This window comes from Drosophila suzukii, chromosome 3 (assembly GCF_043229965.1).
Source record: "Drosophila suzukii chromosome 3, CBGP_Dsuzu_IsoJpt1.0, whole genome shotgun sequence".
NCBI lineage: Eukaryota > Metazoa > Arthropoda > Insecta > Diptera > Drosophilidae > Drosophila > Drosophila suzukii.
In genome coordinates this window covers 17,784,038-17,805,171 of record NC_092082.1, presented here as the reverse complement: position 1 = coordinate 17,805,171, position 21,134 = coordinate 17,784,038, and the positions used below count along the sequence as shown (strand labels likewise).

Here is a 21,134-nt window from a genome sequence, read left to right as displayed (position 1 = left end):
CGGTGAAGGTATGTTGGCGGCATTGCGCGGCTGCCACACCGCCAAAACCATATAAACAATTTTTTACATTTCAATTTGCACTTTTGAAAGTCGGAAAATCGATCTGTGAGCTAACGTAAAATGCAAAGCAACGCTGGGAGCAGCTAGAACAGCAACCGAGTATAGTTAACTTCATTGAAATCAGGCTAGCAGGGAGTTCCGACCACAAAAAGTATATCCGCAGACCGATCGGCAAAACGTGTGATAATAAAACCACTAAATATTGAAAAAAAAGAATGCAACAGTATTCCGGTTTTATGTGCTGAAGAATCCGTGATTTGTAACCGTAAGTTTGGCCAGAAAGTTTACAATTTTCAAACAAATTTCAAAGGGCTTTCCATTTTTGTAGGGCTTACTTATCGGTGTCACTGTTTCGGAGCTCCATTTTCCGGTGATGAAGCCCACCCAAACCGGAGGAAGTAGCTCCAAAATGACCGAGCCCATTGAGTATGTGACCCTGATTAGCGACGATTCCGATGGAGAGCCCTCGCCAAAGAGGAATGCTCCTCCGCCGCCTCCGCCAGTTGCCCCGAATCCTGCCCAGAAACAGAAACAGCCGGACGAGGACTCAAATGATGCGCCCGCCACCAGCGATGAACGGCGCACCAGTAGACGGAATCGACCCAAAGTGGACTATAGCAACAGGCCAAGTGGAAGTGTAGAAGCCACCTCCAATGATAAGTCAGGATCGGGATCCCTGGGATCAAACAACCAGCAGACGGAGCGACGTAGCCAAAGCCAAAATCAAGCCCGGAAATCGGAGGCTAATGCCACTTCCGTTTCCGGTCCCAATGCCGGAAATCCAAGACCCTCGCAGAACGGAGATTCTAAGGATGTGGGCACGCCCACCGTTTTGTCCGGCCAAGAGGGTGCCGTCTTTCAGTCCCGCCTGCCCTTCAACAAGATGACGCCCAACGAGGAGGCCTGCTTCCCGGACATCAGTCGTTCGGGCATTCTGGGCCATCGTGTGTTCCTCAATATCCGCAACAGCCTGCTCCACATGTGGGTGGATAATCCGAAACTCCAGCTGAGCTTCGAGAACGCCCTGAAGAACCTGCCGCCGCCCTTCGACAGCGAACCCAGTTTGGTGAGGCGGGTGCACTCGTTCCTGGAGCGCCATGGCTTCATCAACTTTGGCATCTTCAAGCGACTGCGACCCATACCCACCAAAAAGCTCGGTAAAGTCATTGTGATCGGGGCAGGAATCTCCGGCTTGGCTGTGGCCCACCAGTTACAGCAGTTCGGCATGGATGTAATCGTCTTGGAGGCGCGGGATCGAGTAGGCGGACGCATAGCCACCTTCCGAAAGAACAGCTACATCGCGGATCTGGGAGCCATGGTGGTGACCGGCGTCTACGGTAATCCAATGACCATCCTGAGCAAGCAGATTGGCATGGATCTGGTGCCCATTCAGCAGACATGTCCACTCTACGGCCCAGATGGCAAACCCGTACCCAAGGAGAAGGATGATGTGATAGAAAGAGAATTTAACCGGCTACTGGAGTCGGCGAGCTACCTGTCCCACCGCCTTGACTTTAACTACGCCGGCAATTGTCCGGTTTCGCTGGGCGATGCACTCGAGTGGATTATCAGTATGCAGGAGATGCAGGTCATGCACAAGCGAGCGCAGCACATGCAGGAGATCATAGCCGCCCAAACAAAGATCATCGAGCACCGGCGTCGCCTGAAGACCATCAAACAGACCATCGCTACGCTAAGGAGTGAGCACCACGCTATGGTTAAGCAGCGAAAACCCAAGGGCGTGGAGAGCGATCAGAATTACGGAAGGCAGGAGTTCTCCATACGAAACATCCAACTCAAGATGGAGGAAACTATGAAGGTGTTCAACGAGCTTCATGCAGAGGATAAGCAGATGGAAGCCAAGCTTCACGAACTGGAGCAAAACCGACCTAGGTAAGCATTACAAAATACCTTTGTTATGTATGTGTGTATTTACCTTAATCTCTTTATTTGCAGCGATGTGTACCTCTCTTCCCGCGACCGCCTTATTCTGGACTGGCACTTTGCCAATCTGGAGTTCGCCAACGCCACCCGACTGAACAACCTGTCCCTAAAGCACTGGGACCAGGACGATGACTTCGAGTTTATTGGCCACCACACCACCGTGCGGAATGGTTATTCATGTGTGCCTGTAGCTCTCACTGAAAACCTAGACATTCGCGTCAATAGCGCCGTCAAGGAGATAAAGTACGGCACCAACGGCGTTGAAGTAGTGGCCGAAAACTTGAAGACCTCCAATTCCCAGATGACGTACAAAGCGGACCTGGCCGTCTGCACACTGACCCTGGGCGTTCTGAAAGTGGCAGTGGCTCACGAGGAGTCGCAGCAAAGCAACACGGTCAAGTTTGATCCGCCGTTACCGGACTGGAAGCAGCAGGCCATTAGAAGACTTGGGTTCGGGAATCTCAACAAGGTTGTGCTCTGCTTCGACCGCATATTTTGGGATCCCAACGCGAATCTCTTCGGACACGTGGGCAGCACAACATCCAGTAGAGGTAAGGCGTTTGCATCTTGTCATTGGTTTTTTCAATCATTGACAGAAGAAGCTCTAGTGAAAAATATTTGATTTTAGATTTTAATCTTTTGCATCTTGTCATTGGTTTTTTCAATCATTGACAGAAGAAGCTCTAGTGAAAAATTTTTGATTTTAGATTTTAATCTTTTGCATCTTGTCATTGGTTTTTTCCATCATTGACAGAAGAAGCTCTAGTGAAAAATATTGAATTTTAGATTTTAATTTAAATTAAATAAATTTTATTTCAATTTCGCTAACTGAAGAGCGGACTTACCACCTTTTTCTAAAAAATGTACAATGAATTTCAAACAGTTATTTCTTTCTTTTCTTGCAGGAGAAATGTTTCTGTTTTGGAGCATTAGCTCATCTCCGGTGCTGCTTGCCCTGGTCGCCGGAATGGCAGCCAATATTGTAGAGAGCGTCACCGACGACATCATAATAGGGCGCTGCATGTCGGTGCTCAAAAACATTTTCGGAAACACCTCCGTTCCACAGCCCAAGGAGACGGTGGTCACGCGCTGGCGCAGCGATCCCTGGGCACGTGGCTCCTACAGCTACGTCTCCGTGGGTTCTTCGGGCAGTGACTATGATCTGCTGGCGGCGCCGGTTATTCCGCCGTCCAGTAAGGATGCGGAAGGTTTGCCACGCCTCTTTTTCGCCGGTGAGCATACGATACGGAATTATCCGGCCACCGTGCATGGAGCCTATTTGAGTGGATTGCGCGAGGCTGGTCGCATTGCGGACTACTATCTGGGCTATCCGGAAGGCACTCCGCCGGACATCGGTTACTCGGTGGCTGAGGCGGCCAATCTGGTGTCCGTTGGGAATGTTGTGAAGCTGCGCGACCTGTCGCCCAATCTTTCCGACTCCCCTTCGTCAAAGAAGTCCGAGGAGAACTCAAATTCAAACACTGCCGACTCCGCGGAGCTACAGTAACTATGTATTTAGCTTGATGGACTTGAGCCCCTTTCCCCTAAAGCGTTTAGTTTTTGTATAATACAACTGTGGCTCTCTGTTTAGAACTAAGCTAGATCTATGTAAATACCTAAGACTATTCCACTAAGCATGGACTTCTTTAGTTACCATTCAACATATTATTTTATTACCTTTATTTTAAGAGAAAAATATGGAATAACACCGAACATAGCAAAACTTTCTCAGTGTTTTTTTTTTTCAGTTCCAAGCTCCCTTTGGGCGTTATTAATTGAGCAACGAATGCAATTATCTATCATAACTGGTTCAACTTGTTTTGATAGATGAGTCTGCTACCCGTCTAATTGCGAGTGTTTCTTTTCAATAATTGAATAACCAGTTAAAACGTTTAAAATCAATCTTTCATAATTTAAATTTTAGAATACATTTTGTAATTGTAATTGGCAAGCGTATTATAAATAGTTATAGTAATAATGTATTAGAAGAACTATTTATTTGTAGGGGCCAAAATACCCACTTACTTATCCTTACTTTATTATTTCAACCTAATACATTTCTTTATTAGTCAGATTTTATTTAACTTCATTAAATTCCTTTTTATACATAAAAAACCTCACATTTTTGGTCCCCGATTATAGACCTACTTCATCGCAAAACTTTCGCGAAGTAAGTGGACCTTTTTATAACTGCTAGATTTAAGGAATGGCATTTAATTACTCTTTTAAATTTTTTCCGAAACTGTAAAATTAGATAAGCCTCCCAAGGAGAAAGTGTGTTTCGACACAAGCAACTATTTTATTGTTATTAAAGAAAATATATAAGAAGAATTATGCGACTCTAAAATATAGCCCCTTTAATGAGTTTAAATTTTTACAGGGGATACTGAACTAACAAAAATGATGTTAATATTAATATTTCAATACGTCATTTTAATTGAAAAATTGAAGGTATTAAGTAAAACACCTTTCTTCATATATAACAGTTTTGATTAACTTGTCTTTTGAAAAACGGAAGTTGGTCCGAAAACTATCATACCTCCCGATGAGTGGGTATCAGAAAGCGAAAACTATGTTTTGGGTCTCTCGGGCAGTTGGGCAACGTTTCTTTCGAAATTGTGTCGGTTCAACGACCTCCACTACGCAGCTTGCTTTCAATGCCAATGAAAGCTAAACCTTAACCATCAAAAGCTCTGCCTCCTATCTTACACAAATTGGCGCGCCTCGAGAGAAAAGCTCGATCCGAAATGCACCCAGCCAAAACCGATCATTGGTCGGAGGTGTGCACGTAATATCATTAGAACGGGTTAGATCCGAAGTGGGTATCGTACTATACTATTTGCGAGCTTTTTGGCGCCGTGCATACACTTTGTCAAGTTCAATGGCCGATATGTTAGAATCGCAGGTAATACCCAAGAAGCTTCAGAAATTGGTATGGTATGGCAAAAGCTAAAGTTGATTATTTTTCCTCAATCGAATGCTTTTTTAACTACTACGCTAGCCTGCACATACGAGAATGTCCATCGTAAATGTGTGTTTGCATTAGAAGTGGCCTTGAGTGAGGTCAGCGACCGAAACTACTCAAATCGACTGACGTTGTGTTCTAAAATATAACACAATAGGAAGTGCACTATCGTTTCTGTCAATAGGTTTCATTATTTAGTGCAAGCCTTCTGGGTTGAGGGCATTATTGGGGTTTTATAAATAAATGACAACACTTATGTATATTAAGTAAATATTAATATTGCCATACTGCGCAACTAAAAATCCAATTTCTGGAGCACCATATCTGTAACTCTTTAGTTTTAGTTTAGTTTATGCGGCATAGAAGAAACTTGTTTAAATAATTATTTTTATATTATTAAATTATATTTGGGTTATAAACGTATTTAAAAGAAATCAATCCTTTTGGGGAAAAGCCGTTAAAAAGTATTTCCCCTTAAGAGTATTAATTAATCGTAATTTGGATATGATTGGTAATGGTCAAATCTTAACAAGGATTTAAGGATCTAAATCTTTTTATATTTTTTAAATAAATATTTTATTATTTCTCATAAAAATATATATCATATAGACATTAATCTTAATTTTACATTAGTCCTAATAACTGTGTACATGACTAACATATATTGATGTTGGTAAGATAACTTTTTAGACTAAATTGGCATAACAAATTGAAGTTCATTGACCTATAAGTTCACATTTATAATTCGAAAAAGATCGTTAGTTTAAAACAGGAAGGATTCCCCTTATGACTAGGTCACGTGGTCTCTATCATCATCACCACCCACAATGCACGCAACTAACGGGGAGCTTTCCCGTCGACAAACTATAAAAGCGAGAACAGCCACTGCAATGAATCAGTTGGAAAGATAGATTCATCGACGAAACTTCATAGCCAGGTCCGAAAAAATGAGCGAGAGCGAGCTTTCGAGCGCCGTGACGAGCGCACTATTGGAGCTCTACCATCGCGAAAATATTCCCATGGTCTCGCAACCGATAGCCGGAGTTGGGGAGAATGCCTACGGACAGGTCCTTCGAGTGAGTTGGCCCACGATTCCGGAAGCTGCCACCGTTGTGGTCAAAATGGCGCCGAAGAACGAGGCCCGGCGATCCCACATGCATGTGGTGGACTACTACGCCCGGGAGGTCTTCATGTACCAGGAGGTATTCCCCATTTTCCGGGAGCTATCACCAGATCGGAGCATGTTTACCGTAGCACCAGCACTGCAGGCCAATGGCTTAAAGGCTCCCGATGAATTCCTGATTTTCGAGGATCTATCTGGAAGTGGTTTCCGCCCCAATTCCCGGAGCATTATGCCCACCTACGACATCGTTATCTGCTCCCTGAAAGCTTTAGCGGAGCTACATGCGTGCTCATTTATCCTGCAGAAACAAAATCCTGCAAAGTTCAAGGAGTCAGTGGAGTTCGTGAAGAAGGATAACCTATTCACTCCAAACATTGAGGAGGTCACCATTGAGTTTGGAAAGGCTCAGTTGCGAAAGGCGAGAAATATTCTTGACGAATCCGATGGCGACCAAGTGGCTGCTCTCAAGGAGGTCCTGGAACGTTGTGAAAAACACCTAAAATCCTTGGCTCTTTATTGTGTGGATGGAAAGTCAGCGGCACCACATTCTGTTATCTGTCATGGAGACTTCTGGAATAACAATATTCTCTACAGACATGAGGTAAATATTTTCACTTATGTTTATAATTTTGCGATCTCTCGAAATTTGGGACAGATCATTGAGGCTTTAAGCAAGCGCTTAATTTTTTCTTAAGATCCTGATGCAGAATATGGTTTCTAAATTAATTAATTTTAAAATAATGCATTTATGCAATGCATTTTTATCCCCAGCCTAATTTTGATCAACCCGTAGAGGCCAAACTCATCGACTTCCAGATGTCACGCTTTGCTCCGCCGGTACTCGATATTGTCCACTATCTTTATGCGTGTACGGAAAAACCACTGCGGGATGAACACTTTTCCACCTTTATGGATGCTTACTACGACACCCTGGACCAGAAATTGACTTCTTGTGACCTCCGCTTGGAGGAGATATATCCACGGAGTGTTTTCAACCGACAATTGCAACTTTACGGTGTCTACGGCTTAATCATGGGTGCATTCTCCCTACCCTTTTTTATTTCCAATGCCAGTGAGGTAATTGATATCGATACCGTTTCCGAAGCCATCCAGGATCTTTCGACTTCGTCCGATGAACCCAAATACAAGGAGCTGATCGAGGAATACGAAATGCTCAACGCGCGCACTTTGCCAATTTTCAAGCGTCGAATCATCGGCATCGTGAAGGATCTAATCAAATACAACATGACAGAGCCTCTATTTCAAATGGACTCCTAACCAAGTGCTACAGTATTATAAGCTACAAAACCAAAATGGCCATAGAAGACTTGGATGTAAATATTTTGCCAGTATATGTGATTTTTTTCCATATTTATTCAGGGAACTCTATGATTCTAAAAATTCACAACTTAAATAAAACTCGCAAAACAAAGGATGTTAACTTAAATGTTTGCAATTGGATTTGTGTAACTAAGGCTAAAACTAAATATGTACAACTCTTAAATATAGTGATGATTAATGTTCCCTGGCTACATTCGGTAGCGAAACACAATTTGATTGTTTGCGGGATTTTGGGGAGAATGATCTTATTAAAAGATCCTACCAAATAAATCTTAATTTGAACTTTTGCAAAAAGAATGTTTAAGCTATTTCAACACATAGAAATATTACTTTTTCAAACTAATGAGTGTGGTACTACTCTGTTATTTAGTACTTCATATTCCATATATATATATATGATATAATGCGCGGCTATAGCTATATGTATAGCTATTTACATGGCATGTACTATGCATAGTCCATAAATAGACTTTATCTTAATCTTAAGGCCTACATAGTACAATATGTGTCTTGCACTAAAACTAAGCTTTTGCGTGTCATCTGGTGTATAATAAAATAACAACTCATTGAGTTTATTGCAGCAATACGTGGGCTTGGCGTGTTATGTCCTAATGTCCAGCACTTGGATACGCGATCAGGAGTCTTCCTTGATTAATGGCTCCCGATGATAATGGCTTTTACTGCATGACCTCTCGGAAACGCTTCTGCCGCTCCAGACTCTCCACCTCGGCCCAACAGTTGCGCATATTGCGGAAGAGCTGTAATTTATATTTTTTTAAATCTCAGACATTCGAGTACATCATTTCAAGCTCTACCTCATCGATCCAATTGTGCTCGGCCAGCAGATCGTTCAATATTTCTGTTGACGTCTTCCCAGGGAACTGTTGCTGCTGCTCCGTCACCCGTTGCGAGCAGTTAATAAACAGATTGTACTTTTCGTGTGCTATCTTGTGGAAGAGATCTGCACGAGCGGCACAAATGCGGCACAAAACAATGTCCTGGAGAAAAAGATTGAAACGGTTATTAAAATAATTTTATAAATTTATCAGCGTTTGAAATAGTATTAACATGTAGTTCTTTTTTTGTATATAAAGTTAGCTAACTCACCTTCTCGTAAACTATACGCGGATCCACGGGTATGGTCTGCATGGTGTTTGGATTATATGGTTCTCCGAAGAGTAGGAAACGCACAGCGATGCCTGGTTGGTGGCAACCGGCGCAATTCTTTTGGGTTAGATTGTTTTGTTCCCACTCGGAGAACACATGGCACTTGGGCCAGGTCTCAATGGAGGAGATTGTACTCCGCGTCCAAGGAGTGATGGCCAGCAGCTTGCGCTTGCAATTTTCCATGATGTTGTCTACCACGCGCACGCTGCCCAAAAAGTAGTCGTCTAAAACAAAAAAAAATGTTCTATATAAACCGTATTTGGGAAAATAAACCAGCTTTACCCTTTTCCCGCGTAATTTCCGAGAAGAAGCTTGGATCGAGGGCTTGCGAGATCATAGTCTGAATATAGATCTCAAAATTGTCCCTATACGACAGATAGTCCTCCATGATCTTCTCAATAAACTGCTCGGTATCATCGGCCAGCAGCTCAGATCGCATGAACTCGACAATTGTCTCGGTGTGGGAATGCAGCTGAATGCGCACCGGTGCTTTGAGGTAGAGTTTCTTCGTTTCGAGATTCCAAGAGGCATACTGAAATCCAATTGATTTTATTATTATGGTATTATATTAGTAGATTGTCATTTAACCCACCTTTGACATGTTACGATAGAAGGTTTTTCCGTTTTGGCGGAAGGGCTCGTACTTCTGCAAAATGCACTTTGAGTCCACCTGCCAAATGGTGGGCCAGTCGTTCACAAGATCCGATCGTAGTACTATAAAGTCGCCCGTCTGAAATGTTAGCAGAGTTTGAAAATTTGCTCAAAGCTTTTAGACAACATATCTCTTGTCAGAAGTAAACAAAATGGTATCCCAAATTTACTAATTTAAATTTGGCGTTACCCATTATTTCAGAAAATCGAAATTAAAAACCACTGTATATAACTCAATACTTTGACCTACTTTAAAGTTCTCCGAGTTGGCAGCTGTGCCCGATGATGCACTGGCATATCCCACATCCGCCACTCCGGACATGTTCTGCTGCGAATTGTAGCCTGATTCGCCGCCACTGGCCAGTTGTTGCACCTGTTGCTGCTGCTGCTGTTGTTGTTGCTGCTGATGGTGTTGCTGGCTAACCTGCATCTGCTGCAGTTGCTGGTGATGTTGTTGCTGTTGTTGTGGTTGTTGCAGATCAGAGGGATGGTCGTAAGTGTTCTTGCGGGGTGTTCCCTTTGACCGGCGAGCTAGCTTGCGCTTCCCATAGCCCTTGCCGTCATCGCTCTGCGTGTGAGGAGGGGAAAGGAGGTTTTGAGACAGTGGTTACGACGCCGGAGGCGAAACACTTACGTCTTCCTCCTGCGGAGTCCACACGGGATCCGTGTCCGAGTCGGTAAACTCCTCCGGCTCGCCGACGACTCCAGTGTCGCCGGCGACGGCACTGGAATTCATGAGCATGGCGTGCATGCTGCTCTGCTTGGCCTTGCGGGAGCATTGCTCCCGACGCGGCGGCACACTCAAGGGGTCTGTGGAGAGCACAAAAGTGGGTTAGCAACATTGAACTGGACATGGGGAAGCCCCGGGCTACACGAACGGAACGGGACGAGATCCACAACAACGACATCAACATCAACAACAACTAATCAATACACCAGCAACACCATTTCCCACGGCCATGGAACACCAGCACCAGCACCTCGATCGGAATCGGCACCGGATTCTGTTCCGTCTTACAAGTACAAATAATAAAAATACACGGTTTATTTGGGTTTTTGAAAATTAATAATATTTGTTCTTCTCGATTTCATCTCAAAAATACTTCATACTTTTGTTCATGGGATTCTCCTTTTGTTTGTTTTGTTTTTTTTTATGTTTGCTCTTTTAACAATTTAAAAGTTAGCGTTTTCCTTTTGTTTTTTTGATGTCATTATGGTTGTTTTTTACATATACACACCGTCCAAGGGTCTAGTAGTCGCTAGTCTGTCTGGCTGTCTGTCCGTGTGGTGTGGGTGGTGGTGGTGCTGCGTGGGTGGGTGGTGCTGCTGCTACTGGCGGCTGCTAGTGCTGCCAAGGCCACAGCAGGTTTATAAAGTGATGAGGATTCGGCGCTGGTGCTGGCGTCGGCGTTGTTGAATTCGAATTCGCTGTTGCATTCGCGCTGGCTGGCGTGTGGTGGTGATTGTTGTTGTTGTTGTTGTAGTTGTTGCATGGCGTGGAAGTAGCGATAGTGGAGTGCTTATTGGTACTATGCTGTTGGTCAAGTAACATACCTTGACCCGCTCCAGCTGTCAGTTGGGCGCAATGCTGCTGCACAAAGTGCTGACCGCTCATCGATTGTTGCTGCTGTTGCTGTTGCGCCTGCTGTTGCTGCTGGGCGTATGGCCGGAAGGAGGTTTGATCCCCGGGCTGCTGGATCACCGACGACGAAGGTGCGGATTCCGCCGCGGCTGCAGCAGCCACCATTTGGGCGTGCGGACGCTTCTTGGGGAGTATTTGCGTCTGCGAGAGTATTTTGATGCGATGCCCATCATCGCCCACGAGTCCTGCGAGTCCATCCACCGCCTGGCCGACATCCCCCGGCGACTGTGTGGCCTGCGATGTGGTGGGTTCGTCGCCACCGCTCCCAGAACCTTTGCCTTTCCGCTTGTACGGAGCTCGTGGGTAATTTAATTTCCGCGATGGCTTCACCACCGGTGGCGGATCGTCGTCCCGCTCGCCCTGCAGAAACTTTAAATAGCTGTCCATGAACTGAGTCTTCTTCTCCCCAATCTGCGTGCCCACGCTGACGGGCTTGGGAGCAGCTGGACTGTACGTCGTGGCTGCACTGGCTCCACTGGTCGAAGGCGTCGCGGGCGTGGCCGCTGAATGGCCATGCCCATTATTGGCAGCATGCGAATTAGGCGGGCAGTTCGATGGCTCCGGAGATGGAGTCTTGTTCGGATTACGTATGCCAAAGTTGGTGTTATTCGTGGAGGAGTTGGTGCCGCGTCCGTTGCTGGACAGTGAGTTGGAGTATCCTTGCTTCGGTGCAGCTGTGGCGTCGGCCAGAAAGTCTAGCTCCTCCTCGATGTTCGGCACGATGACCTTGTTGCTGGCCGCTGCTGCTGCCGCCGCCGCTGCGGCCGCCGTCGCCTCCTCCTCCTGCTGTTGTGTGGCCTCGTTCTTCTCCTGGCGTTGCTGCTGTGCCTGTTGCTGCTGCTGCTGCGTGTAGGCCTGCTGGTGCTGCTGCTGCGTGTAGGCCGCCTGTTGTTGCTGCTGCTGTTGTTGCTGCTGCTGCTGTTGCTGCTGCTGCATGCAGGCCGTGTACTGGGAGGCAATAGGCTGGGGGAAGGCTGGATAGTATTGCGCCAACTGGGTCAAGTGCGACTGGGCCTGCGAGGACTGCAGGTGGGCCGGCTGCGGCAAGTGCTGCTGTTGTTGCTGTTGCGCTTGCTGCTGCTGGTGTTGCTGCTGTTGGCTCTGCTGCGGATATGTGGGTATGTTGATAGTGGCCGCCGGCGATACGGACGCCGCATTGTTTTCCGTCTTGAGCGGAGTGTTCCACTTGCTATTGAAGTCGTAGTACGTGTTCTGCTGCTGCTGTTGCTGATTGTGCTGCTGCTGTTGTTGCTGTTGCTGCTGCAACTGGTGATGCTGTGGCTCCTGGGGACTGCGCACATTGCCGTAGTCGCTGCTGCTGGGGATGAGCGTTTTCTTCGGTTGGCGCTTGCGCGGAGTCTTCGCTGGCTTCGGCGGCGGCTTCACCTCCTCCTGCAAGCAAGTGTCGAAAGAAAGTCGATTAGAACACTCGGCATCAGGCAATATAAAAAGCGAACAGCACACTATCATTAGCTTGGACATTGGGACACTAGAAACGGTTGGTAGACATGTATACACTGGCTGGTAAATAACGAGCTGCTTCCACAACATTTTATGGGGGCTAACAAAGGGGCTGCGAGCGACAATCGCGGTTGGGTTTACCCTCATTAAAAATTGGATCATACCATTACAACATAACGTCACAGTTCAAAGTGGCCACAGGACTTTAAATTAGAGAATTAGTTAGCTGTATTTGAAGCAGTTTTTGTTAGATTGAACAGAATAATTCCAATAAAGCATATAACAAAAGGCCAAAATAAAAAAGCTTTCACCATAATTTAAGGAATGATCGATAAGACATGCATATTATTAGTCTACATTAGAAGTGGTTAAAAAAAAGGATCGTAACATAATAAAAAACTAATTAAATTCTATTAAATGGTATTATAAATTTTTGTTAACAAAAAAAGAAACAGCTTGTCTTAATTGCCTTTCTATTTTAACAGTATCATTTTGACGAAAGTTTTGTGTAAGATAAAAGTTTTTAAATTTTTAGCTTGGCATGAGCAATAAAGAGACAATTACACCAATTTTATTAAAAATAAGGGTATCGGAAGATTTACTTTTACTTGTAGAAAATTAAAAATGCTCTACACAAATGTTTTAGATAATAGACTCAAAAAATATCTTTAAAACTAGTCTATTTGGCTCGTCAGAGAATTTAGGAAAACAGAACGTATAGGCCAATAAACCAAAATAAAGGCAGAACACAAACAAATTAAACAAATAGGAACAGAAATAAAACAATGACATACAAACCTTTGGCACTACTTGAATCTGTGACGCTAAGTTGCCCGCCGCCGGCGACATGATCATGTTGGCCACCACGTGCTGGCGCCGCCCGGAGGACTGGGATTGGGTCTGGTTGTGCTCCTGCAGCTGCAGTTGCTCCCCATCGACCACGCCCGCGGGATAGAAGGTTTGCTTAATCTCCAGCCCAGGCGGCAGGTTGAACACTAGATTTTCGCCACCACCGCTGACATCTACTGTCGATGCCTCGTTGGCAAAGTCCAGCTGGCGCTGCTCCTGCTTCACCTGCAGCTGCAGCACGTTCTTTATATCCTCCTGCCCCGCTCCATCGTCCTCCAGCTTTGTCCAACAAAGGTTCTGCTGGTGCTGTTGCTGCTGCTGCAGGGTGCTTTGTATCACAGATGAATAGGCCACAGTGGTGGGCGTGGCAGTCGCAGACGATCCAGCGCCTGCCTCCGACCGCCTTTGTACCGGGGACGCCGTCTTGTAGACGATCACCTGGGCCTGCGGTGTGCTGACCACGTCCACGGCATGTAAATTCGTGATGGGCGATCCATCTGCGGAGCTCAACGCCGGGCTCGCATATTGCGCCGGATAGGATCCCGCCGGAACTGGCACTGCCAGCGGCACCGGACTGCCATCCTGCTGCTCAACTATTGTTGCTCGGAACGGTTGACCATCCTTTCGCGTCACCTTGACCTTCCGGCCATCGATCATGTAATAGGTGTCCGGCTCCGTTTCCGCCTCGGCGATCTCCTGCTGCAGTTGCTGTTGGAGCTGCTGCTGTTGTTGCTGCGCTGCCTGCTGTTGTTGCTGCTGCTGCTGTTGTTGTTGCAGTTGGATCAGGTAAATCGAGTCGTTGTAGGCTTTTAATTGCTTTTCCTGCTTAATCTGCTACAGCGCACCGTACATAGATTGAATCGGAATCGGAAAGTGTTTGGTTTGGGTTTGATTCGACATAGAGAGAGGCTAGACCTTAGTCTAAGCTTTGATGGTTTGATTAGGGGGGGATGTTATGTTAGTATGCGAGAAATGCGATAGAACCTGCGGGGGTTTTAATGAGCGTGTGTTTGTGTGCTTCCCCAGAAGCGGGTTTACTGAGAGTAAGTTGTGATCTGCAAGCCGAACGAAAAACAAAAGAATCCTACTCACCACTTTGTCGGCCACCAGGTTGAGCTGTTGCTGCTGCGCCTGCTGCTGTTGCTGTTGGGCCTGTTGCTGCTGCTGCTGCGCCTGCTGTTGTTGCTGTTGCTGCTGCATGGCCAGGAAGGTGTTCGATATCATGTTCGGCGTGTTCCAGGTCAGCGACGTCGACGTCAGCGCCACCGTTGTGGGCGAAGGCGAGGCTCCACTCGACGAGGAATTCTCCCCGTAGTAATTCGAGGCCACATTGTTAACCACAGCGGCTGCTGCCGCCGACACAGCCGCCTGGTTCTGGAACGAGCTAAGCTGCTTGTCCAGCGAGCTGGGCAGCTGCAGCTGGCGATGTGGCGTGCTGACCGCCGACGAGGCATAGTGGGCGGGTTTCGGCTGGACACTGGCCGCCGCCGCATGGTGGTATATCTGCTGGAATACTGGGTTGTAGCTGCCAATCGGCGACGGAGGCACAAAGCTGCCACCACTGGCGGCTGCCGCATTGAAGCTGGCGATGCTGGCGGCTGTGATGGTGGCCAGGTGCGGATGCTGGAAGTCCTCTGCTGTCCCTCCAGAGCTGCCGGCGCTGGCGGGCACGATGCGGTTGTAGGCGTACGACCAGGGACTGGAGTTGGGATCCATGGTTGGCTTGGACTCTTCTACTGCTGTTGGCTGGTAACTGAAATAAATATGACACAGTTAGTGGGTTTTGAATAATTGAGATATACCGTAGACTAGCTGTAGTTCCAGGATTAAATATACATAATTAAAACTAAATCTTCCGTGTTTGTCCTAAAATCTTACAAGGGACTAATTCTTTTTATCATCCTTCAAAATAATATTTTACATTTTCTTAAATGGTTGTATTTGACAACAAAACATAAAGAAACTCCTATCAAGATTTCTACAAATATTAAAGTTATTTTTTAATATATGAAAATGTTAAAATTCTCAATTATATGGTCTACTGTTCGCGCCAATTGTGATGAATAATAAAAAAATAAAGTTTAAATAACATATACTTTACAAACTGATTGGTTTTCTTTAATTAATTACTGGGGAAATGGCGCCAATAGTAATAGTAATAACTAAAAACTCTATTTAAAAAATTTTAAATTTTAATTATAAATCTATATATGGATATTACATTAGCCGTATTTGTTTACCCTAATGTTTATGTTATGAAAAACTAATATCTTTGCAAAAGATTGCGATTGAGAAGCTGAAAACAGGAACTGGGGAGTGTGTTTCCATACTTTTTTGCACTCATTGTTTCCCCCTACTTTTTTTTTGTATCCCTTTTGGCCACGATGCGCTTGGTTCCCCCTTCAAAAAATTTGGCGTCTGTATTTTTTTGTCTTGGCGCTCTCCTGCAAATGCGCCCGCATTTTTCCACGATCCGGCGATAATGTTGAATTGGTGCTCACTTTTACTTTACAATTTGCGAGGCCATCACATTGGCAGGGTTTTATGCTGTTTTTGGTAATGTTTTTCTGGCTAGGAATAGGATTTTTTCCCGTATTTTCCGCTTGTACATATATGTATCCATGCACACAAACACATACTCACACACACGGGCGTACATGCGTGCGTGTTGGAAGATAGTCACTAACTTTTTAGACGTTATAGAATCGGAACTGTCGGTCTGCTCGGGCCCAGCATTATCTTCACATCGGACTGCACAACGCTCCAAATAGCACGAGCGGTTTTTATGTTTAATTTCGGGCGCAGCGTTACGTTTTTTTTAGATTCGGTGCATAACTTTTTTGTGGATGAAACAATCTCCAAAATGGCCGCTCTGCTGCCCAGTGAAAAACGAACTACTGGCTCAGGTGAATGATGCCAGGACGAACTAGTTCACCGGTTCACTAGTTCGCGCGGCGAGTGTTTGTGTTTGTATTGCCGTCGTCGTTGCATTTTGTCTCCGTTATTGTTTGAAAAGTATAGTGACTTTCGTGTTTTTTGTCGCACAGGTTAGTGTTCTTCCCAATTTGTTGGCATATTTTGGACAATTCTCAACTGTAAGCTTGACACCTAATTGAATTCACATGTGCTGTGCTGCGCCATAGTCACAAGTGTTGTATAATACCCTATTTATCAAGTCCTTTGTTGTTTCGGCTGTTGTTTACCATTAAATAGTTACTCTGCTTTTTATTTACATTTTATGAGCATTGATTAAGGCACATTTGATTTAGTATAAACAAATTAATCGCTACTCGGCTCCAAGCTGTATGCACTCCACTCACGCGCTATCTAACACTGATCAGTTGGAACTAGTTGATTTTAAACACCCAGTGAGCAATTTGAGGAATTTAAAGAGACCGATTAAATTGTTCTATTTGTAAGATAATTATATGACTTTAGCTAATTTAAGTTTAATTTACCGTCATTTAAGTAGAAAATGAAATATGGGCAATCAAACCATCCCCAAAAGCACATTGTCCAACACTGCAATTAAAAACCCCTGTGCTCAATTTGACTATTACCATAAATACTAAACTTAAATAAAAATCATTAACCGGTAATCGACAAAAGAGCAATTATCATCTGTATTTCTCCAAAGTTTTTGATTTACTTAAATTCATGTATGCTCATGAGAAGAAACAAAATACAATTATCCTGTTAAAGTGGCACTTGCTATGAAAAGCTAGAAATTTTTCACTTCTTTACCATGCATTTCCAGATTAAAGAAACATATATTTTAAAAATTATAATTTAAAGTTTTTGTATAAACAAGTGCAAAGCCATCGCCTTGCGATAGTGAAACATTTCCCAGCACTGGTCTCGCGGAACCAGTTCGATAACCTGCTGTTTTATTGTTGGTTCACTTCACGTACTAATGACAGTCATTTTACGTATTCATTGCTAAAAGAAAACTGAAAAAACATATTTGCCCGAATTTCCGGTTAGTCATCCGCCCACACCGATCTTCATTCAGGCCTAACCGAATCAAAGGAGAGGTGCGTAGTGTCCGGGTTCCGAGGAGCCAGTTGGAAAATCGCCCGCAGCTGGCTGCTCCTCTGCGTACGTGTAAATCTGGGTGAGACGCCCACTAAATTGCAATCACAACATTTCTAGAGATCACATCGCCATGGACTTTGGAGACGATTTCGCAGCCAAGGAGGAGGTGGATCCGGCGGCCGAGTTCCTGGCGCGCGAACAGTCGGCTCTCGGTGATTTGGAGGCGGAGATTACGGGGGGATCCGTTCCAGCTGCTGCTGCTGCCCCTTCCACAGACGATGGTTTGGGAGAGCTCCTGGGTGGAGGAGGCGCCACCACTTCCGATGGCGATCTTCTCTCAGCAGGCGGCACCGGCGGCCTGGAGTCCTCCACAGGCAGCTTTGAGGTCATTGGTGGCGAGTCCAACGAACCCGTTGGCATATCCGGTCCTCCCCCCTCCCGGGAAGAGCCCGAAAAGATACGCAAGTGGCGCGAGGAGCAGAAACAGCGACTGGAGGAGAAGGACATCGAGGAGGAGCGGAAAAAGGAGGAGCTGCGGCAGCAGTCCAAGAAGGAGCTGGACGACTGGCTGCGCCAGATTGGCGAGTCCATATCGAAGACCAAGCTGGCGTCCCGCAATGCCGAAAAGCAGGCGGCCACCCTGGAGAACGGCTCCATCGAACCGGGCACCGAGTGGGAGCGCATAGCTAAGCTCTGCGATTTCAATCCCAAGGTGAACAAGGCGGGCAAAGACGTCTCCCGCATGCGATCCATCTACCTGCACCTCAAGCAGAATCCCATCCAGGTGCAGAAGAGCACCTAGGTAGTTTTAATTACGCACTCGCCTAACCACACATTGAGTTGAATATGAAAATTATTATTGAAAGTATTCGCTGTATATTCCAATTTATGATACATAAAATATTATTATTGCTGCTGAAACATAGCTGCGATCATCGTTTTGTCTAATTAATGCAATAAAAAATGTGCACACAGTTGTCCTGCTTTCCTTGACTATCAAATACCCATCACACAAAATACAAAGAAAAAAACTGGACATAAAAAAGTTAGGAAAAAGAACAAATGAAAAATAAAAATGAAGATACGACAACTAACTGAGATTGTTCTTTTGTTTTATAAATTAATCTGGGCTAATAGACAGCATTTAGGTTTCTGGTTTTCATGTTAATAAAAAAATTATTACATTTTAAAGTGTATTATAAAAACCAGTTCTATTTAATGCCTTTATTGGCCTTATCGCTAAAGAAACTGCCCTAACACATATAATATCTTAACCATACATTTGTGTTGGAAAAGTCGATGGAAGTTATGTATATGTATTACAATCATTGAATAGATTATGAGAATAAAAAATAAAACGGAAAGAATATAGTTTTTTATTGCTGAGTTCACGAGATTTATTCATACACATTTATATATACTTATGAATGAAATGAGTAATGACAATATAGAAAAGAAGTTTTATGTCAATTAAATATTCCCGAAATGAATAATTGTTTCGCCCTTGTTGCTTAAGTACTACAACTCTTATAAACTTTTCTTTCTTAATTCTAGAAAGATGTCAGAACAAAAATCCCCTCAAGATGTAAATACCCAAAAGACTGAGTCACCTGAGAACCACAAGCGAAGGGACTACCTGCACTGGGATGACTACTTTATGGCCACATCTTTGCTATCCGCAAAACGAAGCAAGGATCCCGTGACCCAAGTGGGTGCCTGCATCGTTGACTCACAAAATCGGATAGTGGCCATTGGCTATAATGGATTCCCTCGAAACTGCAGCGACGACGAGTTTCCGTGGTCAAAGGCCCAGAAGGGCACACAGGACTTCAACCCACTGGAGGACAAGAAGATGTACGTGGTGCATGCAGAGGCTAATGCGATCCTCAATAGCAACGGAATGAGATTGACTGGAACGCGACTTTATACCACACTGTTTCCCTGCAACGAATGCGCCAAACTTATCATACAGGCAAGATATACATATGGTGTAGACTAAGCTACTATTTATATATTTTATGTTAGGCAGATTATTTATTAATGTTATCAACAGATAAACTTTGGTTTATTTGGACAACTAGGAAGTTCTTATATTACTTTGACAAATTTGTTATATTTTTTTTAAAATCTGGTAGCTACAAAATACAATCGATTTTTAACATAAAGTCCATTCAAATTTTATAAAACCTAATTGTTTGATTTGCAATTTAAAATGCTAGAAACGCTTAAGCCTTACGCTTTACAAAGCAGAGAATACTTTTGATTTTCTTACGTTTTTTAATGCCATTTTGCAGGTGGGGATCTCTCAGGTTCTCTATTTATCCGACAAGTATGCTGAAAAACCCACATACCGAGCTTCCAAGCGGATGTTGGATGCAGTGGGCGTGGCCTACAAACGACACGTCCCCCAGCAAAAAAAGATCATCATTGATTTTGAAAACTTTCTGGAAGAAGATCCAAATTCATCGCTGGGTTTAAACGACCTTCACTTAAAATAAATTAAAAAGATTTTTACTTTAGTTATATAATTTAATTAAAATTTGTAGTTTTTTAAAGACAAAGTGACGCTGTTGCTTTAAACAACTTAGACAAATCTTGATTAAAACAAGCGAATTGATTTTTAAAATGTTCATGCATATCTGTTAGGAATACTAATTTAAATTCAAAATAAAGTCCTTGGCTTAAATTAAAAAAATGATTTACGCTTAAACCAATTGTCGTTTTTCACTGTCATATTATGTAAAAAATACTTTAAAAAACTTACAAACAGAAGCTTAAAATATTATTTATTTCCCCGGAACCTTGCCATAAATGTTTAAATATTTTACGCAATGATTTTGGTTCAAAGTGAGTTGGGTTTAAATCAAAGTTAGTGCAACTTTAATTTTGTATATTTAAATATTGAACATTATTTAAAATTATAATTTATGTGACTAATGCACTAGTTATAAGATTACCTGGTAGCATCAAGATAGTTAAAACAGAAATAAATAAATAAAAAACTTCGGCACCTGCCTAGTCACTATTTCAATTTAAATATTTTCACACTTGTTCAAAATATGAACATAATTAAAAAATTAGTACAAATACATTAAAAATGCAAGATTCATTCTGGACGCATGATAAATTAAACGATTTTTGTTATGGTATCACATTTTCTGGAATGATAAGTAGGTTTGCCCTTAAAGAGTTTAAAAAATGTATAAAAAAAATACAGGTGAACGACGATACCAAATAATGTTTTTAACTAGTATTTACTAACACCAACAGGGATTCACTTGCACTAATTGGCTTAATAAGCGTAGGGACTGTCAGGTGAGACTCTTGGTGTCTCTCGGAGACATAGGTATCCACCAGAGACGTATGCGTGATGAAAGTGATATGCATAGGTCATAGTACTGCTGCTTTAAGGCCATATCTTATTATTAAATCCGAAATTAATATAATTCATTCCTGACAGAGATAACCATACAATTGAGAGTTTTTTGGGAACAACATAAGAATGTAATTTTTAAAATGGTGCTCTTGCCCCAAAACATTTAGTTGCACTAAATGCCAAGGACCGTGGAAATTCTATTATTGCGCTACACATTACATTAATTAAGTTAGCCACTTTTGAACTTTGATGTTATGTTTGCTAAAACTTCGCATGCAGTCTTTTAAAAACTGGACTGAGCAAAATGTTTATGGGATGTTTTTAAATGGCATGCCAGCACGAAGGAGCTCCCACCTGACCATCCAAGCCATTCAGTTGAGAGTGGCGTGCGGCCAACCGGCCATTAGTACTGAATATGCAAAACAGTGCGCGGAACCGGATGAGGATGCCAATAAGAACAGCCCCGAGGACACGCGACCTTTCGGAAATCCACGAGTGCTTTGTACTTGCCTCCCTGCAC

At 43.9% G+C, this 21,134-nt stretch overlaps 5 protein-coding genes across 15 annotated transcripts; 4 read left to right on the top strand and 1 right to left on the bottom strand.

The window, feature by feature from the left end:
- Positions 1–19: 19 nt before the first annotated feature.
- Positions 20–4,351, top strand: Su(var)3-3 (lysine-specific histone demethylase Su(var)3-3). Its single transcript, XM_017069668.4, has 4 exons — positions 20–325; positions 389–1,953; positions 2,017–2,555; positions 2,910–4,351. The coding sequence occupies exons 2-4, from the start codon at positions 434–436 to the stop codon at positions 3,509–3,511; spliced, it is 2,661 nt and encodes an 886-aa protein (XP_016925157.3). The 5' UTR covers positions 20–325; positions 389–433; the 3' UTR covers positions 3,512–4,351.
- Positions 4,352–5,860: 1,509 nt separating this feature from the next.
- On the top strand, positions 5,861–7,644 carry LOC108006218 (uncharacterized). Its single transcript, XM_017069655.4, has 2 exons — positions 5,861–6,693; positions 6,864–7,644. The coding sequence occupies exons 1-2, from the start codon at positions 5,917–5,919 to the stop codon at positions 7,368–7,370; spliced, it is 1,284 nt and encodes a 427-aa protein (XP_016925144.3). The 5' UTR covers positions 5,861–5,916; the 3' UTR covers positions 7,371–7,644.
- Positions 7,645–8,053: 409 nt separating this feature from the next.
- Positions 8,054–16,531, bottom strand: LOC108006216 (uncharacterized). 10 transcript variants are annotated; one of them, XM_036815650.3, is made up of 11 exons: positions 16,437–16,531; positions 14,296–14,956; positions 13,153–14,037; positions 10,806–12,285; positions 9,886–10,061; positions 9,502–9,819; positions 9,193–9,330; positions 8,883–9,132; positions 8,541–8,824; positions 8,249–8,431; positions 8,054–8,191 (listed from the first exon to the last, which is right to left on the bottom strand). In XM_036815650.3, the coding sequence occupies exons 2-11, from the start codon at positions 14,917–14,919 to the stop codon at positions 8,111–8,113; spliced, it is 4,419 nt and encodes a 1,472-aa protein (XP_036671545.3). In that variant the 5' UTR covers positions 14,920–14,956; positions 16,437–16,531; the 3' UTR covers positions 8,054–8,110. The 10 variants fall into 10 exon arrangements, with proteins under 10 accessions (XP_036671545.3, XP_036671540.3, XP_036671546.3 ...); XM_036815645.3 differs by lacking the exon at positions 16,437–16,531 and adding an exon at positions 15,561–16,084; XM_036815651.3 differs by lacking the exon at positions 16,437–16,531 and adding an exon at positions 15,705–16,084.
- LOC108006194 (probable deoxycytidylate deaminase) lies at positions 16,105–19,948 on the top strand. 2 transcript variants are annotated; one of them, XM_036815659.3, is made up of 3 exons: positions 16,105–16,250; positions 18,793–19,210; positions 19,533–19,948. In XM_036815659.3, exons 2-3 carry the CDS (start codon positions 18,797–18,799, stop codon positions 19,734–19,736), a joined length of 618 nt encoding a protein of 205 aa, XP_036671554.3. In that variant the 5' UTR covers positions 16,105–16,250; positions 18,793–18,796; the 3' UTR covers positions 19,737–19,948. The 2 variants fall into 2 exon arrangements, with proteins under 2 accessions (XP_036671554.3, XP_070852463.1); XM_070996362.1 differs by having other exon boundaries at positions 16,147–16,298.
- On the top strand, positions 17,075–18,332 carry Clc (clathrin light chain). The gene is made up of 2 exons (XM_017076601.4): positions 17,075–17,237; positions 17,356–18,332. Exon 2 carries the CDS (start codon positions 17,369–17,371, stop codon positions 18,038–18,040), a length of 672 nt encoding a protein of 223 aa, XP_016932090.1. The 5' UTR covers positions 17,075–17,237; positions 17,356–17,368; the 3' UTR covers positions 18,041–18,332.
- Positions 19,949–21,134: the final 1,186 nt, after the last annotated feature.

Excerpts from the sequence above, each read along its gene's own strand:
- LOC108006218 (XM_017069655.4), top strand. The coding sequence starts at position 5,917 with ATGAGCGAGAGCGAGCTTTCGAGCGCCGTGACGAGCGCACTATTGGAG. Across the intron at positions 6,694-6,863 it reads ATATTCTCTACAGACATGAG|CCTAATTTTGATCAACCCGT; the intron begins GTAAATATTTTC and ends TTTTATCCCCAG.
- LOC108006194 (XM_036815659.3), top strand. The coding sequence starts at position 18,797 with ATGTCAGAACAAAAATCCCCTCAAGATGTAAATACCCAAAAGACTGAG. Across the intron at positions 19,211-19,532 it reads GCGCCAAACTTATCATACAG|GTGGGGATCTCTCAGGTTCT; the intron begins GCAAGATATACA and ends GCCATTTTGCAG.
- LOC108006216 (XM_036815650.3), bottom strand. The coding sequence starts at position 14,919 with ATGGATCCCAACTCCAGTCCCTGGTCGTACGCCTACAACCGCATCGTG. Across the intron at positions 10,062-10,805 it reads GACAGCTGGAGCGGGTCAAG|ACCCCTTGAGTGTGCCGCCG; the intron begins GTATGTTACTTG and ends TGCTCTCCACAG. Across the intron at positions 8,825-8,882 it reads GGAAATTACGCGGGAAAAGG|ACGACTACTTTTTGGGCAGC; the intron begins GTAAAGCTGGTT and ends TTTTTGTTTTAG.
- Clc (XM_017076601.4), top strand. The coding sequence starts at position 17,369 with ATGGACTTTGGAGACGATTTCGCAGCCAAGGAGGAGGTGGATCCGGCG.